General features: G+C 38.9%; 1 protein-coding gene across 1 annotated transcript in view; it reads left to right on the forward strand.

The window, feature by feature from the left end:
• Positions 1–8,374: 8,374 nt before the first annotated feature.
• Positions 8,375–18,848, forward strand: part of GOLM2 (golgi membrane protein 2) — a 110,151-nt gene continuing 99,677 nt past the window's right edge. Inside the window, exon 1 of the mRNA XM_037054427.1 lies at positions 8,375–9,011. Within this exon, the coding sequence (XP_036910322.1) occupies positions 8,685–9,011 (327 nt within the window). The 5' untranslated portion in view covers positions 8,375–8,684. The remainder of the gene's footprint in view (positions 9,012–18,848) is intronic.

Consider the following 18,848-nt stretch of genomic DNA (forward strand, 5'->3'; position numbering starts at 1 on the left):
AATCCATCATCATGTTTACCTGATACAGATCAGGGGATTGCACTGCTGAAAACAACACAAACAACATGCTGAAACTAACAGGTTTAGTGAAAAGCTACAGAGGTTGAAAAAATACTTAAAGCTCAGACAACGGATATATGAATCTGAGCTTTAAGTATTTTTTTAACCTCTGTAGCTTTTAAGGGCACTATGAAACACATGTATAGCTCTGTTCGTTGCTGTGTCTTCTACCTCAGCATGGGGAGATTTATTGGAATGCCAGGCTAGCAGAAGCAGAAGCAGATATATTGTACCAGGGAACCAAAATAAATAAAATAATGTTTTGGAAAATTACATGATGATCATTTGAAACCAGCCCCCACATAAAGTACCTCAACATTAAATAGGGCCACATTTAATTGGGTCACTCTGCAGAACAATGGCTAGCAGAGAAAGCCACCAAGGCTTAGAAGATTAGCTGAACTGCAGTGCAGAAAACAAAAAATAGGGCAGAAACCTTGGGTTTTCTGCCAAGTCCAGTACAAATACATTGCAGTAGACTATGCAGAGGCATGACCGTCTTTTCATTGATTGCCAAGAATCCAAGTCTGTTTTTTAAAAATTACAAGGGAAATAGAAGCAAAATATTAAAGAACAAGAACCACTATTTTTGGATATGTAAGAAGTGATGATTAATAAGTCAAATGTATTTATTAAATCCATACTATGTGTCTATTAGTTCACTTAATCTGTATTTTCTTAATATTGACTAAGCTACTGTGCTTGCTATCTGCTGAGAAGAGAGAAAATAAAAGTGATGAAGTCTGTTCTTTCTGGAGTTTACAGCTAACTGGCCAGTTGAGATATGCCAATATGAGAGGGCTGAATAACAGTGTAAGTTAGGCAGCATTATATTCTATGATCACTGCCAAAACAATGCAATTTGTAGACAATAAGTGCTTACTTCAGAGGAGAATGAGATGAGCTGAGCTGGAAGTTTCAGGAAGATCTCAAAGATGGAGGATTTATGCTGGATCTTGAGGAAAGCTAACCAGTAAAATAGAATAATTTTGAGCAAGTTACATTATTTTTCTGGATTTTTATCTTTATCTTCATACTGCAAAATGGAAGTTTTAGATTAGGCAATCTCTAAATTGCCTTCCTGTTCTAAAATTCCATAATTTGAGAATATAAGGAAAAAACATAAGGGTGAAATGGTTAAGAGGATACTCAAAAAGTGTTTCAGATGAATCCAAAGAAACTGGGAAGGAAAAAGTGAGCAGTCATTAGAGAACTGGAAGAAAGACTAAAGGTGCAGGGTCAAAACAAAATTACAGTTTACTCCGTACTATCTGTTAATGTGGTCCAGCGGAAAACATCTACTAAAAGTTTAGTAGGAGGCAAACATGTCACAGCAAATAAATTGATGTGATATAAATCTAGAGAATATCAAGGAGGCACAATAAGAAAATGATCAGTTCTACTTGGGAGCTGGAGCAGGTGGGAGGTGCCAGGAATGTTTTAGGGAGGCAGACTGAATAGTTCCCTGGTTAGGCTTTGGTAGAGGAGAAAGAGGCTGAAAGGTTCAGGAGAGTGTTTCCGTCTCTGCTATATACAATGCAGTACCTCCTACCTATGACACTATCTGGCACACAACAGGCACTCTATATATATTTAAATAATTAATTAGTCAATTAAGTAAAGCACATGGCCTGATAATAAAAGCTTGAACAAAGTAGGCTTCCAATAACACAATGCCATGATAATAACTCTTTAAAAATTTCACTTAAAAGCATTACTCACTTTGTAATAACCTTTCAATTAAGTATTCTCAGTCAAGTATTATATTAATAATATAATTGTGATTATATGGTTATCTGAGAAATTTGTATTATTGTTATTAATCTTGAATATGGTACTGAAATAAAGAAGTGGGAAAGGCATTCCAATGTGTAATAACCAACCAGAGGATCAGAGACAATATAGCTTGGGAAGCAGGACAGAAGGAAAAAACAAGTATGATGAAATCACTAGTAAGTTTAAAATAAATTTTAATGTTATCCATCACAATATCATCCATGAAATTTTGTATAAATTATTTATTCAATATATAGACAAAAGTTAATAAACACATAGATTCGTTCATGCCCTTCTCACAATCTCAAAACCACTGCTATTGTAATAGTAGCAATAGCAGCAACATTTATTGAATAATTGCTACTATATATACAGTGCCTATTCTAAGTGTTGCACATGTATTAACTCATTTAATTCACATAACCATATGAGATAGGCATTATTATTTTCCCCACCTGTGGCATGGCAGGGTTTTTTTACTTCCTTATACTTCTTACCTTTTCCTTTACTAAGAGACCCTAATTTTCAACTGAAGACACTGCTGCTGTAAGGCTATATTTCCTTGCCTCCTTGGTCTCTGGGGGTGATCATGTGACTAAGTTCAGATCAATAAGAAGTGGAATGTACTTTTGAAGTTCTTCTTAAATATTGGAGACAGGTGTTCTCCTTCCTTCTTGCTTAATGGATCAAGATGGTCACATCTGGCTCATAGATACAGAGAACTGACTGGTGGTTGCCAGAGAGGAAGGGTGTTGGAGGACTGGGTGAAACAATGAAGGGATTAAGAAGTACAAATTGGCGGTTACAAAATAGGAATTAAGAAGTACAAATTTGTAGTCACAAAATAGTCACGGAGATGTGAAGTACAGCATAGACACTATAGGCAATAATATTGTCATAACTATGTATGATGCCAGGTGGTTTCTAGAAACATCAAAGAGGAATACTTTGTAAAGTATACGATTATCTAACCACTATGCTATACACCTGAAACTAATACAAAGTACTATTAAGTGTAAATTGTAATTGAAAAGTAAAATTAAAAAAAAAGAACATTACATCTGGAAGTGAAGATGAGGTCTGTTCTGTAGGGATGAGAGCAGTGAGCTGGAAGGAACCTGCCATGTCAGTTCTGCATGGTCTGCAAACTGTATATTTTATGTGTGAGAGAAGAAAATCCTGTCTTTAGGTTGTTCTTTCCTGTTATATGGAACCAAACTTAATCCTAATGAATATGCCATTTTGGAAATGAGAAAATTAGAGTACAGAGGTTGAGCACTTTGTCTGATGTTACAAAATTAATAAAAGGCAGAGAGAAACCTTTAACTCACCCATTCTTGCTCCAGAGTTCACGTTACCCCTATGGTATATTGCCTCTTGCTATACAACTGTAGGAAACGGGTTTGACATAGGGAAGTATTATAATTTACCAAATGTGTGTTCACTTCACTAGTATTGGTTGTACGCTGCCATGGGAAGGAGGCATTTCCTTTACAAGGTAGCCCTCCAAAGAGGTGATTGTAGAGGGGGCTGATGGCTGAGGGCTATCTGCTGGTAGCATTCTCAGCAGCTAGGGGAAGAAGTCCTTCCCTTCTGAAATGGGATATGGGTGTCACATCATAGCACCCACCTCGTATATATAGCAGCATACCTCCTCCTGTGCCTGTGGCCAAATTGCTAATTAATCATAGCTTTTTTTTTTCACTTAGCTCAGATATACTTTCTTAATCTTTCTGAATACAGCAATCCAGGCATTGTTACCGACTAGAGTTAGCACACAACTACTAGCCCTTTCCCTATAGCTATCTAAAACCTGGTCAATGTTAGGGTATAAAGGCCTGGACCTCTGATCCAGCACTACTTTGAAGGGCCACCCCAGCTTCAGAGATCAGAGAATCATGTTAGGCTTTCACTGAGACTGTGTAACAGCCCAACTTCCCCCTCTGACCACTGTGTTTTCCTCCTTTCTCTCCCCATCTGTGAGCAGCGATCCCAAGAACACTCCCTAGAAAACTTCTATCACTAATATCCTTCTCAGAGTCTGTTTCCTGGGGAAGCCAACCTGCAACACCATGTCTTTATTCACTCATTAACTATTTTTAATTGGAGGGAGGTAATACACCTCAACATAAAGAAAACTCAGTTGTAGCTAACATTTGTTTTGGTCTACCCAACACTGTTTCTTGGTATCATACTGCCCACTGGCCACAAAGGAGTGTCCTATACTCCATCAGTCATTAATACCTCACCTCCCTGGCCACAGATAAGGCTGTTTGTGGTATGCACATGATTAGGCTTGAATAACTAGAATCTTTCCCTGGTAATTTTTATACTGATATCAGCTAGAAGACAGACTTCCCTTAATTCTCAGATCATGGAACTGGCAGTATATGATCCTGGGGATTCTGGGGCCATATTTTCTGTCTACAAGGAAAAGGACCACCTGAAGGACAGAATAAAGCCAAGCCTACGACAGAAACAGAATCAGTCATAAAAGCCTTGAGTCCCCTATAGGTACCCCAGTTCCTGCTGCTCTTCCAGTAGCAAACTATCCTAGTATCCTAATATATATATATTTTAAATTAAATATTTTGGTTTTTTAGCTTAAAACAGTTTAGGCTGGGTTTTCTTTCCATTTACAATGGAAAGAACTTGCCTGCATCTGTGTATTTGATATTTCTATGAGCTGTGACCTGCTATAACTTCATCATACCTAATGTCCTAAATATTGAGGAATAAGTTACAAAATAATCCCTCCACTGCTCAACTCTAACTCATCAAATTTTTTGAGTCAACGTATATTGAAGTTAGTATATCACAATAGTGTTTTGGACTTAAAAAAGGGTTAGGCTTATACAAGAGAAATAAATGACATGATTTCTGTCTTTAAAGAACTCCATCTAAACAGAAAAATTCCTATTATTCAACCATATTTGCCACTCTATAATAGATGCTTACTCCTCAATTAAATTTTAAAACATTATTTCTGTATGATTATACTGCCTTTCTAGTTGTAGGAATATATTTATGTCTATACTTGATAACCTAAAAGATATCCCAAAAGATAGGAACTGACTTTTTAAAAGTAATTTTACTTTAGAATAATTTTAGAAATACAAAAAAATTATGAAAATAGTAGGGAATTCCCATATACCCTATATCCAGTCTACTCCATTATTAACATCCTATCTTAGCATGTGTACCATGGTAAATGGTACACAACTAAAGCCTATATTTTGTAAGATTTATATTTATATTTTATCAAATTTCCTTAGTTTTTACCTAATGACTCTTTTCTGTTCTAGAATTCTATCTAGGACACCACAGTACACTTACTGGGTTGGCAAAAAAAGTCCATTGTTTTTTTCTGTAAATTAAAAGACACATTTTTTATTTTCACCAATAACTTTATTGATTTGGATATTTTGAGTCTGTCAGCTATCTCCCGCTATTGGCTTCCAGTGGATAGAGGCCAGGGGTGCTGCTAAACATCTTCCAGTGCATCAGACAGCCCCACAGCAAAGAATTATTTGGCCAAAAGGTCAATAGTACCAAGAAACTTAACGAATCACCTTTGACACTTTTGATCAGCCACAGCACCTTCTCCATACACTGTTCAGAACTTTTTTTGCATTTCAATTGGGTTTTTACCTTTCTTGAAATAATAAAGCATAGGTCTGTCTGGTGCGGCTCAGTGCATTGAGCACTGGCCTGTGGACCAAGCTGTTGCTGGTTCAGTTCCCAGTCAGGGCACATGCCTCGGTTGTTGGCCAGGTCCCAGGGTGGGTGTGTGCAGGAGGCAATTGATTGATATTTCTCTCACACGTTATACGTCAATGTTTCTCTCCCTCTCTTTCTCCCTCCCTTTCCCTCTTTCTATAAATAAACAAAATCTTTTTTAAAAAAAGATTATGGAAGTCAAGGAGAGGGGTACGTGTTGAAACCCAGGACATATACCTTAAAAAAAAAGAAATAATAAAGCATAACATGCTGAAAATGTTGCATATTTTCTTCCATCTTCAATATGAAAATGGTTGCATAAAAATTCAGCAATTTTGGGAAGTTTTTAAAAATGTACAGATATGACAGCTGTCACAATATAATCTAAAAAATTGTTTCAAAAAAAGTTAAAGACAACTAAGCACTACTAGAGCCATCATAGGAAAAAAACTAAATGAACTTTTTGGCCAACCCAATAGTAATTATGCCTCTTTATCTTTCTTTTGGCTGTGAAAGTTTTTCAGATTTTCCTTGTTTACAATGACCTTGACAGTTTGTAGGATTACAGTAGTTATTTTGTAGAATGCCTTTAATTAAAATTTGTCTGTTTCTCTCACAATTAGAGTAGGATTATGAGTTTTGGAAAGGAAGGCCACAGAATGCTATTCTCATCACATCATACAAAGAGTACATACTGACAACATGACTTAATATTGTCATTAACCTTGACCATATGACTTAAGGAATTGACTTTTACTCTAATTCGTTTAATGCCTAATCCAGAACCAATTATAGGAGAGCACTTATACACTGTCTTGATGACAGCTGGATTGGGTTCATTAGTAGGGGTACCAGCTTGAAGAGGTACCCTTTAAAACAACAAAAAAATTGTTCCGTGAGGGGAGGAGTGGAAAAAGAATTAACATTCAAGACTCAGCTCTGCCATTTAAGAGACATATGACTTTGTAAATTCTTCTGCATCTCTAAAGTGGAATAATGGTACCAAATAGTTCTTTGAAGTATCTGATATAAGTAACTTATGTAAATGTAAATGTTTTCTATATTATACTTTCACCTGTTGGAATCCTATACAAAAATGCAAACACCTTTTTTTTCAAATTATAAGAGAAAGTTTTTAGAAAGTTATCAAGATAGTAGTAGAAAGGCCCTTGGAGCTTCAGAGAAAGGCAGAGTTAATGCTGCTGTGGGTGAGGTAAGAGACACAGGCTATTCCCTAGAAGAAGAGGATGCCAAAAATGTAAACACTTTCGAAAAGAGTTACATCTTTAGCAATTAATATCTCTGATAGATTAATTTTCTATGACTGGCTAAGCAAAGCAAGGTCAATATGAAGTTGAGGAAAGGACAGATGGGAAGGCTCATTATTTCTATTCAATGATTTCCCATTTCTGCCTTGCTTCATTTAGTCAAACTGGTTTGTCATAGAGACTGGATAGGATTTCTTAGATCTTATGAAACCAGAGCAAAGGGATCAAGTTTGATGTGAATCAAATATTAATAATTTGTGGGTTAGTTGTTTTTCTCCATCTATGAGATGGGAGTTATCATGCTTTGAAGGGGCAATAATTCTTCCGGGCTATTCCAGGACCATTAGGCAAGTAACTTTATTTTTGAGATGGATTCAAAGCATAGAATAATTATTCAAAGATGACATCTTCCTGCCACAAAATCGTACCACTCTGATTTGAATGAAAATACCAATGTTTTTTGTGTCCTTGAGGTTTTATGCTCATGGAAGTTCTTTAGCCTGTGGTTTGAAAAATAAAGCAACTTCATCTTCAACTTAAACAGGAATGGAGCCAATAACTTCTAAAATTTTTATGCAAGGGCAAAGGAAATATGCAAAAAAGGTGGTGTCTTTATTTGCATCACCATAATGAACACTGAATATAGTAATGGCCAGGTACAATGCAAAGAGCAAATACGTTACAGAACTGTGGTCTGGATTCCAGTCCAGCTCTGTCTCAAACAAGACATAGATGGGACTTTGAGAAAGTTCCTGGTACATTTTTTGTGTCTTGGATTCCTCATCTCTAAAACTGTGGTTGACAGTACAGTATGAGATTAGGCATGCAAAAACATTTTGCATGAGACCTATATAATTTAGAACGTACTGGCTGTAACAGCATTAGTTATCATTCATTCAGGGCAGTTTCTGGACTTTCTATTTGGAAGCCCAGCTTGAAGCTAAAGTAGCAGTTTAAGAACAGAAGCTCACGCATTCTTAAATTCTTTCCTTTCGAGAAAGCAGTAACCTTGGAAACCAGGCTGTTACCACCCCTTACAGATATAAAGCTTGGTGTTTCTTGCTTTTCTCAAGCAAGAAAATGTTTGGGGCACCGCTATTTTACTGTCCTTTTTGTTTTGTGTTCTATCCACACCGTTAACACGAGAAAATTCCCTTCAATTGCAGCAAGTACAAAATCTTTCTAGTCGCACCTTCTGTCTGCAGCTCACCTACTGTTTTCCCTGCATAGTGGTCGCAGTCCCAGAAGTCTTCACAGACCAAAACTTTCAAGAGGGGGAGAGCAGGCACTGCAACACCCCGGGTTAAGGGATTTGAGCAGGTAAAAAAACTGAAGGTACTCCGATTTAGGTGCAACAACTAACAAAATCCGCCAAATCTAACAGACTACTCCTCCTACCCATACAACCGTCGCGAGATAAGACTGCAAAAGGCGAGAGAAGACCCCTTTCTCGCGAGAAGAAGGGGCGTCAGCGGAAACTAGGAAATGGCCCCCTAGGCGAGCCTGCACAGCCGGTGGGCGGGGCTAGAGTTAAATCCGCCCCCTTCCGGCTTCTTTCCCCGCCCTCTAACCCTGAGGTGCTGGGCCCGAGGTGTGGGTAGTTAGGTTTCTTTGGTTCTTCTCTGCCGGTGCAGTGTTGTTTTCTAAGCCTCCCGAACGCATCTGGGCCTGAATTGAGGAGAGGGGGCGGGGAGGGGCTTGCGGCCCCGCCCCCTTCTCCGGCTAGTCTGCCAGCTCACTGGCCCGCCTACTCCCTCTGCCTGCCCTGGGGCCGCGTCCCCCAGGCAACTCAGCCGAGGCCCGATCTTCTGCCGGCAGGTGTCCGCGGTGAGGCCCCCAGGCACAGCCCGGTTCGTCCCCATGGTGGGTTTTGGGGCTAACCGGCGGGGCGGCCGCCTGCCCTCCTTCGTGTTGGTGGTTCTGCTGATAGTGATCGCGATCCTCGCCTTCAACTACTGGAGCATCTCCTCCCGCCACGTCCTGCTTCAGGAGGAGGTGGCCGAGCTGCAGGGCCAGGTCCAGCGCACCGAAGTGGCCCGCGGGCGCCTGGAGAAGCGCAATTCGGACCTCTTGCTCTTGGTGGACTCTCACAAGAAGCAGATTGACCAGAAGGAAGCCGACTACGGCCGCCTCAGCAGCCGACTGCAGGCCAAGGAAGGCCTGGGGAAGAGATGCGAAGATGACAAGGTAAAGACGAGCCCTCCCCCCTCAACTCCCATAATGTCAGCTCCGGGGTGGGGGTATTAGACCACTAGCGGCTGCCTTAGCCTTCCAGGGTTGCAGCCCCGGAGGCTCCCCTTCACCGCCAACACCTCTGCTTCTGCCGGACTTTTCCTGGTTTATCACTGCCACATTGCCCAGTTCCTGCAGGACGAAACTGGCTGTAAATTCTGTTTCTCAAGAGTGGCCTATGTGTAGATGCCGCCCTTTCTCCACGCTCAGTTGCTGAGCTGGCAGTGGTAATCATCTGGCCTATGTGGCTGCCTTAGGTTCACAGATACACAGATCGGGAGACTGCCAGATTTGGTGCGGGTTTTGTTGCCTTAGCCTTATTCCATGCACACTGGTCAGTATTAATTTCTTTGTTTCAAGAATGGAGCCTCCTCTAACTCCTCTACTTATGGTAGTAACCATATATTCATAAAGCAGTGTGGCTTTTCATAAGTCTCTATAGGTCAGTGTATTAAGTAAGTAGTTAAAGAATCAAATATTATTGCATTTTTATGATCAAAATGTTATGCTAAGCTCTGGAACCATATATGCACCACATTTGTGACTTGGGCATAGTTAATCCAAAATTACGTACTCAGTATGAATTGTTAATGAAATTAGTCAAAAAGGTAGAATCTAAAAATATGTTTTGTGTCACAGAATCTCATGTCATTGTACTTTGTTTTTGAAGGGAAATAAAAATTAAAATTTGTATACTTAAGTAGCTATTATGGTTGGTGTTTTTTTTGCAAATGGAGAGCCATACAAAGTTTAAATTTTAAAAGTTCAAAGCTGGACTGTAACTAAAGACCTGCTACTAAATAGTTTGTTCTTACTACCATATTGGAACTATAGTATGATTTATGAAACTTCTTTTGGTATAGCAGAGTAGTGAAAATTTCTGGGTAGGATAAATAGATGCCTTTCTGTATGCTAGGTGGTAATTTTTGCATTGTTTTTTGTGTGTTTCTTTTATAATTTATAAGTTTTTATTTTGTATGTCAAAGTCACTTATAGTAAATCATTATAAATTAAAATATCCATGAACTCCTAACTTCTTTATTGTCACCAGCCTCTACCTTAGTTCTATTTCACGAAGATTGAGGCCCTAGGTAAGTGCTTCTCTGTAACCCCCTCCTCTTCACCACAATTAGAGACATCCTCTGAGAGGATGTACAGCAAATTTATGTACACTACATACTGAGCTCTGAAAACAAAAATTCTTTTAGATGGAGCAGGCAGAAATCTGTGAAATATTTTAGTATTTAAATGAGGTCTTCAGACTGAATAGTTAGATATTACTACTCAAGTTCTCTCCAATCTGAAATGAAAGATAAGTCTTTTCTAGTAATTTATACTCTGGCCTCTATTCCTTCATTCTACTGTACTGTAATTATCAGTTTTAGTAGGTTTTCACTTTTACCTTCAAACAAGTATAAGACATTTTATACTTCTTACACTTCAAACAAGTGTATATTCTTCAAACAAGTATAAGAAGACCTATTCTAAGAATTTTTTTATGCTTCTATATACTCCCTTCTCCCAATGAACCAATTTTTTTCCCTTTCTTAGCTAAACTCCAGTTATGGATGGTCTATAAATACTTAATCAACTTTTTTTTTCATCTCCATCCTAATCTTGATTTATTCAGTCAGCCAGCCTTCTATCTTCCCCTTTCTGAAGCCATTCACTTGAAGGTCATAAGTGATAGTCTTCCTAGTGAAATCCAAAGAACATTTTTATTCTCAGTCTATTTAATTTCTTAGTAGTCTGGTCCTGTTGATTATCTCTAGCTTTTTGGAAACTATCTCTCTTCTTATTTCTATAATATTGAACTCCCTAGATTTTCTTCCTGATTTCCTTACTGTATTCTTTGCTGGATATTTTTTCCCTCCAACCACCTAATAATGGACTCTATTCTTGGGCCTTTGCTTTCTTTTTCGAGGAACATTTCTTTTTTTAATTTTATTTATTTTAATTTTATTTTACTTTATTGTTGTTCAAGTACAGTTGCCTGTATTTTCCCCCCACCACTCCTCCTCCACCCCAGCCATCCCCACCTCCCACCCCTTGGTTTTGTCCATGTGTCCTTTATAGTTGTTCCTGAAAACCCTTCCTCCTTTACTCCCCATTACCCATTTCCCCTCTGGTTACTGTCACATTGTACTTAATTTCAATGTTTCTGGTTATATTTTTCCTGGTTGTTTGTTTCGTTGATTAAGTTTCACTTAAAGGTGAGATCATATGGTATTTGTCTTTTACTGCCTGGCTTTGTTTCACTTAGCGTAATACTCTCCAGTTCCATCCCTGCTGTTGCAAAGGGTAGGAGCTCCTTTCTTTCTGCTTTGTAGTATTCCATCATGTAAATGTACCATAGTTTTTGTTTTTAATTCAATTTTAATTTTATTTAGATTAAAAATTCTGATCCCTTAATGTGAGGTATGGCCCATAATTGTATGTACACATAATGGGAAACACCAGAGTTCAAGTTTCAACTTTAACAAAATGTACCTTAGTTTTTTATCCATTCATTTACTGATGGGCACTTAGGTTGCTTCCACCACTTGGCTATTATAAATTGTGCTGCTATGAACATTGGGGTGCATAAGTTCTTATGGATTGGTGTTTCAGGGTTCTTAGGATATAATTCTAACAGTGGAATTGCCGAGTCAAAAGATAGTTCCATTTTTAGTTTTCTGAGGAAATTCTATACTGTTTTCCACAGTGGCTGCATTAGTCTGTGTTCCCACCAATAGTGCACTAGGGTTCCCTTTTCTCCACAACCTTGCCAGCACTTGTTGTTTGTTGATTTGTTTATGATGGCCATTCTGACTGGTGTTAAGTGGTATCTCTTTGTGGTTTTAATTTGCATCTCTGATGGCCAGTGATACTGAGCAGCATTTCATATGTCTCTGGGCCTGGAGGAGCATTTTTAAAGTGGCGTTAAACAGAATACTATCCTAGGAATTATTAATAGGTGCTGGCAAGGTCGTGGAGAAAAGGGAACCCTAGTGCACTGTTGGTGGGAATACAGACTGGTGCAGGCACTGTGGAAAACAGTGTAGAAAAAAGGAAACCAGCATAAGTAGTATATCCTCTTCCTGGAGTCCATAATTGTTACATGTTATTGAATCACCTCTGATTCTGTGAACCTGTGAGTGAGTGATGTCCACATTGTCCTTCCTCAGCATCCCTATTCAGCTCCTGTAGACTCATGTCTTATGTTCTTTTATGGAGGCAATCCATTTCGTATTTGGTCTTCCTCTTTTTTGGCTGCCTTCTGTTTTTCTCAGCATTATGGTCTTTTCCAAGGAACCCTGCCTTCTCATGATGTGCCCAAGTAGGACAACTTTAAAGTTTTGTCATTTTCTCCACCAGCAATGTTTCAGGCTGAATTTGGTCTCCTTGTTCGTCTTTCTAGCAATCCAGGGTGTCTATAAAGCTCTCCTTTAACACTGTATTTCAAATCAATCATTTTTTTTCTATCAGCCTTTTCACTCTCCAACTTTTGTATCCATACAGAGTAATTGGGAATATGAAGGTGTGGATGATCTTAACCTTGGCCTCTAATGACATTTTTGTTCTTGATGATCTTTCCTAATTTTTCCAAAGCTCCCCTTCTAAGTCTCAGCCTTCTCTTAATTTCTTGGCTGCAGTCTCCATTTGAATCAGTGACTGAACCAAGGTAAGAAAAATTTTTAACAATTTCAGTGTCTTCATCATCTATGTTAAAGTTGTGTATTTCTTCCTTAGTCATGATTTTTGCCTTCTTGATGTTCAAATACAGGCCTGCTTTGGCACTTTCTTCCTTCGCTTTCATCAGAAATTGTTATGAAGTCTCTAAGAAATCTAGTAAAGAAGCCTATTTAATTTTGTTTAAACTGGTCTCAGTTCATTTGATCACAGATTTCTATTTTTACAGCCTATTACCATGGTACAGAAGAATATAACAAAGCACTCTAACTGGGAAATGTTTTCCTAGGTATCTTAAGTACTTTTGTTTGGCTAATATTCTGTGCAGCTAGCTTACAAGTCTTTATCTCTTACTCGTCTATCAATTCCATATTTTGAGCTTATTATAGCATCTTTGTTGTAGTGCTTGAGAATGTTTGTTCTTGGGGTCAGTGAGGAGGCTCTGAACTGCTAGTGGGAAGGGTGGTCTTGGTCTAGATCAAGTATGGATAAAATTTGTCCTTCAGAGGTGTTTCCTTTATTGCTGCTACTCCGTTGATATCTGGAGTAGTATATGAGGGGGGGACCTCACTCCCCAAAAAACCCAGAATTTATTTATAAAAAATTGGGTATTCTTACATGTTTAAACTTCAGTCACCTTCAAAGTACTCTTCATTTAATGCATTATACCTATCGGGACTTTTTTCCACTGTTCAAAAACAGTTTTTGAGCATATTCTAAGGAGTTTGAAGTATTTCGGGCTTGATGTTAAGTGACCTGTTCCTAGTTCAGACCTGTGCTCTGCATATTACCACCCCCTTCTCATCTTTCAAAAAGAAGGAGGAGGAAGCCTGCCCTACCCTTTAAGGGAATACCAAGCCCCCAGATTATCTGGAAGTCACTCCTATGTTGCCTTGCCTAGATTGGACCTTGGCTATCAAGTATTGGACCCCGACCCAGATTTGAGGAAGCTGTAAAGATCCTGGAAATTTTTCCAGCTGACTTCATAGGAATCCTTATCCTCCCTGGAGAGCAGCCTCAAATGAACCGTATAACACTAAAGTACTCTCTTCTGAGAGTGAGAGGCTGGTAATAACATTTTAGGAGCAGCTGCCCAAAATTCACTAATGCTAGAATAGGAACCTGGGTTATGTTTCCACCCCTACTGCTAAAATTACTGTGTGACCTTAGGGAAATTACTTGAGTTCTCTGGGCCTCAATTTCCTCACCAAGAAAATAAAGGGATAAATAAATCCCCTTCCAGATCTAAAATTTCACCATTCCCTTTTGTACTCACTTCCCAAATGAACGGAAGGCCCATATGAGGGAGGACCCCTGCCCTCACACCCCCCCAAAATTTCGGAATTTGGCCCTGGCTGGTGTAGCTCAGTGGATTGAGCGCAGGCCTGTGAACCAGATGATCGTGGTTCGATTTCCAGTCAGGGCACATGCCTGGGTTGCTGGCCAGTTCCCGGCAGGGGCCAGTTCCCAGCAGGGGATGCATGAGAAGCAACCATACATTGATGTTTCTCTTCCTCTCTCCTTCCCTTCCCCTCTAAAGATAAATAAATAAATATTAAAAAAAATATCAGAACTTATTTTTTTAAGAAATTGTGTATTTATTTTTACATGTTTAAACTTCAGTCACCTTCAAAATACTCTCCATTTGGTGCAATATACCTATTGAGATGTTTTTTCTACTGCATAAAGCAGTTTTGAATTTGTCAATTTTGATGTCTTTTAGTGCTTCTGCTGTTTTTTTCACCTCTTCCACATTGGCAAAATGTTTCCCTTTGAAGACTTCTTTTCATCTGCGGATACAAAAAAATGTTGCTTAGGGCAAGATCGGGTAACTAGGGAAGGTGGGGCAAGGGGGTCATGCCATTTTTGGTCAAAAACTGCTGAACACTCAGCACTGTGTGGGCAGGTGCCCTTGTAAATCACCCATGTGAAATGGACAAACGTGTTGAAAGGGCCTTCAAAAAAAAGTCACTGAAGCCGAACACAGCCTCTCACAACAACATCAGCTGGTATGCTGATACAAATGGGTTCCTGGAGTACTCACCTATAGGTGGATGCCTGTACTACAAGGGGCCTGCCTCCAGAAGATAATTTTGTGGTTTTTGAGGGGGTCTCCCTTGTTTGGTAGATAAGAAACATTTCAAAGTTTGAAGGCTGCAAATTAGGTTAGAATTCCAGCTCAGTTTTTATATGTGATTTGGGGGCAAGTTATTTAACTACTTTGGGCCTATTTTCTCATCTGTAAAGTAGGGATAGCAGTATCTACCTGGGTATTGTACAGATCTGAGATCACCAGATTTTTTTGCCTTCCCCCTAAAGGGTTGCAGCCTAAAGGGGTGTTACTAGTTGGTTAGGGCTGCCATACAAAATACCATACAAAAGACTGGGTGGCTAAAAACAACAGAAATTTATATTCTTAACAGTTTTGGAGTCTAGAAGTTTAAGCCAGCAGGTTGGTTTCATCTGGGGCCTATCTCCTTGGCTTGCAGATGGCCACCCTCTTGGGACTTGGTCATCACATGGTTATCCCTCTGTGCATACACATCCCTAGTATATCTTCCTTTTTTAATTTATTTTTTATTTAATTATTTATTGATTTTTTGAGAGAGAAAGGAAGGAAAGAAGGAAGATTAGTTTGTTGTTCCACTTATTTATGCATTCACTGGATGATTCTTGTATGTGCCCTGACCTGGTATCAAACCCACAACATTGGAGTATCATGATAACATTAGAACCAACTGAGCTACCTGGCCAGGGCCCTTTCCTCTTCTGTTAAGGGTACCGGTCATACTGGATTAGGGCCCCACTCTAATGGCCTCATTTCAATGTAATCAACTCTTTAAAGATGTTATTTCTAAATAGATTACATTGTGAAGTACTAGGGTTTGAGACTTTAACATGTGGATTTTGGAGGAACATAATTCTGCCCATAACAAGGGGAATCCATGACTTACACACTGCTTTTTCATTCCTCCGTCAGAAAGGCCCTTTCTTCTGCTTCCTACATGTAGGACATTTCTCATTCTAAGTTGAATTTTAGCTACCTGTATATTATACTAAAGCTATGTGGTTCAGGTGAGCCAATCAAGCTTTTGATAAATAAAAAGAGCTGTTAAAATGTAGGAAAAGTCCTCCTTAAAATATTTGTTTTATTACAAATGCAAAAAAAAGGTCACTTTTGAGGTTTGAAGCTGAACAGTATAAATGACCTCTTTTCCCTTTAACGTTCGTAATCTTCCCTGAGGCAGTATATACCTTTGGATGAATAGGGAAAAGGTCATGTGCCAGAAAAGAGGATGGGAAGCTTAGTACTTAAAAAAAAATCCTTGTGTGTGTGATTGTATATGTATGTGTGTATGTTTTTGTGTAAGTCCACAATACTCATACACATACCAAATTTATATATGTATAAACCTTGGTACATAGTAGATGTTCATTACTATGGACTCAGTCCTGGCTCCACCATTCAGTTTATATATAACCTCAGGCAAATTACTTAACCTCTCTGTGCCTCGGTTTGCTCATCTGTAAAATGAGGGCAGTAATAGTTATCTTTCTTATTTTTGTGAAGTTTATATGAATAAATTCATTAAAATGTTTAGAACAGTGCCTACCACATAGTAAAAAAATGTTCCGTAAGTGTTGTTAGCCATTATTTTTCCATGGCTACTTCTTTATTTCTGTCCTGCCTTCTCTTCAGAATGAGACTCTATCTGTGTTTCTGCCCAAGATCCAGTACCAGCTCCAGTTATGTGCCTCACCCTTTGTTCCTGTTTGCTGAACTACCCCCCCCCCCCATTTCCTGGTCCATTTCGAATTAGGCTTAGTTGACTCCTCCCATATTTGTCTTAGCCAACACCCTGAAGCCTGGCTGTTCCTCTGTAATTTGAGGATCATCCTTCTACAATTCTTCTAATATGCTGCCCATTATAATTACTGCCTCTCCCTCACCTGCCATAATCTGGCTAAGTTCTAGTTTTAACTGCTACCTCAAATTATTCATAAAGCATACAAAACTCATACCTCCTCTTCAAACTATATCTCTTTGCTACCTTTTTGGTCCCTTTAAATAATGCTCATTCAACCATTATTAAGACTGAGGTTAGAAATTTTGAGGTTATCTTTGGTTCCTTCATTTTCTCATATTTAGTAATTCAACAGGCTGTTGAGAAATTGATTGAATAATTGGGGGGAAAACCCATCACTGATGGCAGAATAGAGAGCATTGACTGGAAGGAGAGCAGTAGCTTCCCAGCTAGTCCCCTGCCCTGGTCTCTATTTCTTTCAGTCATCAAACCTTACTTTCAAAGTGGCTGCATTATTCACTTCATCAAGTCAGAATTCCTGCTGCCTTTGTCTCCCACTATCTCCTAACCCAAACTGTATTCCAGACAGGTTGTTTTGCTTAATTTTGTCTCCCCACTGCTTTTCTGTGTCGTGTTAATTCCTGTTTCTGTACCTTTGTTCCTGCCATTTTACTTCTAACCTCTTACCTCTTTCCTGTGTCTTTTCTACTAAGAGATTGTATTAATCTTTAGCATCTGATCTATATCCACCATGAAGCTCCCTGGGACTTCTCACCTAGAGTATGCTTTTCCTTCTTTGTGCACAATTTGTATTTATTATTTGAGCTACACTAATTAATTTTGTTCTTCAATTTTACTAATAGCAACTTATGTGCTAACCTTCTCTTTCTGACGCAATTTTACATTTCTTAAGGAAGGATCATATTTAAAAATTTTTTCCTATGAGTTCTTCATACTCTTCAGTGCTGATGCAGTGTTGTGGGTTACTGGATTAGGATGGTCCCTAATCCAGTGTCTTGAATCCTTATGAAGAAAATTTGGACACTGATACACAAAGACATACAGGGAAGAAGGCCATGTTAAGTTGGAAGCCTTGATGGGAGTGATGCATCTGCAAGCCAATGGATTGCCAGCAAACCCTAGAAGCTAAGAAAGAGGGAAGGAAGGGTCCTTCCCTTAGGACTTCAAGAGAAAAACATGGCCCTACAGACAACATAATAGTAGCCTCCCGAATTGTGAGAGAATAAATTTCAGTAGTTTTAAGGCATCAAGTTTGTGGTCTTCTGTTTTGGCAGCCCTAGGAAACTAATACAAGATTCAATAGAAACTCCAGCAGACTTATTATTTTTTTTGTAGAAACTGACATGCTGATTCTAAAATACATATGGAAATGTAAATAACTAAGGATAGCCAAATTTACAAAAAAGAAGAACAAAGTTCGAGGACTTAACTCTCTGATTGCAAAACTTACTATGAAGATGTAGGATCAGAATGCTGTGGTATTGATGAAAAATAGGCATATAAATTGCTGGAGAGTAGAATGCAAAAATAAGAGCCATGGCTATATGGTCACCTGATTTTTGACAAAGGTACCAAAGCAGTTTAACAAGGAAAGGAAAGGTTTTTTTAAAAATATATTTTATTGATTATACCATTACAGTTGTTGTTCTATTCCCCCCCTTCATTCTCCCCCACCCTGCACACCCCCTCCCCCACCATTCCCCCCCTTTAGTTTATGACCATGTGTCTCAAGTTCATTAGATTCTATATTTCCCCTACTATTCTTGCCCTCCCCCTATCTATTTTCTACCTACTGTCTATGCTATTTTCTGTACCTTCTCCCCCCTTCTCCTCCTCCCACTCCCCTGTTGCTAACCCTCCATGTGTTCTTCATTTCTATGGTTCTGCTCCTGATCTAGCTGTCCTCTTGGTTTGCTTTTGTTTTAGGTGTGGTTGTTGATAATTGTGAGCTTGTTGTCCTTTCACTATTCATATTTTTCATCTTCTTTTTCTTAGATAAGTCCCTTTAGCATTTCATATAATAAGGGCTTGGTGATGATGAACTTCTTGAATTTGATCTTATCTGAGAAGCACTTCATCTGTCCTTCCATTCTAAATGAAAGCTTTGCTGGATAAAGCAGTCTTGGCTGTAGGTCTTTGGATTTCATGACTTGGAATACTTCTTTCCAGCCCCTTCTTGCCTGTAAGGTCTCTTTTGAGAAATCCGCTGACAGCCTGATGGGAACTCCTTTGTAGGTGACTGTCCCCTTATCTCTTGCTGCTTCTAGAATTCTCTCCTTCATTTTAATCTCGG

The sequence above is a fragment of the Sturnira hondurensis genome, unplaced genomic scaffold, assembly GCF_014824575.4.
Source record: "Sturnira hondurensis isolate 20B ecotype Veracruz unplaced genomic scaffold, ASM1482457v3 Scaffold0008196, whole genome shotgun sequence".
Classification (NCBI taxonomy): Eukaryota; Metazoa; Chordata; class Mammalia; order Chiroptera; family Phyllostomidae; genus Sturnira; species Sturnira hondurensis.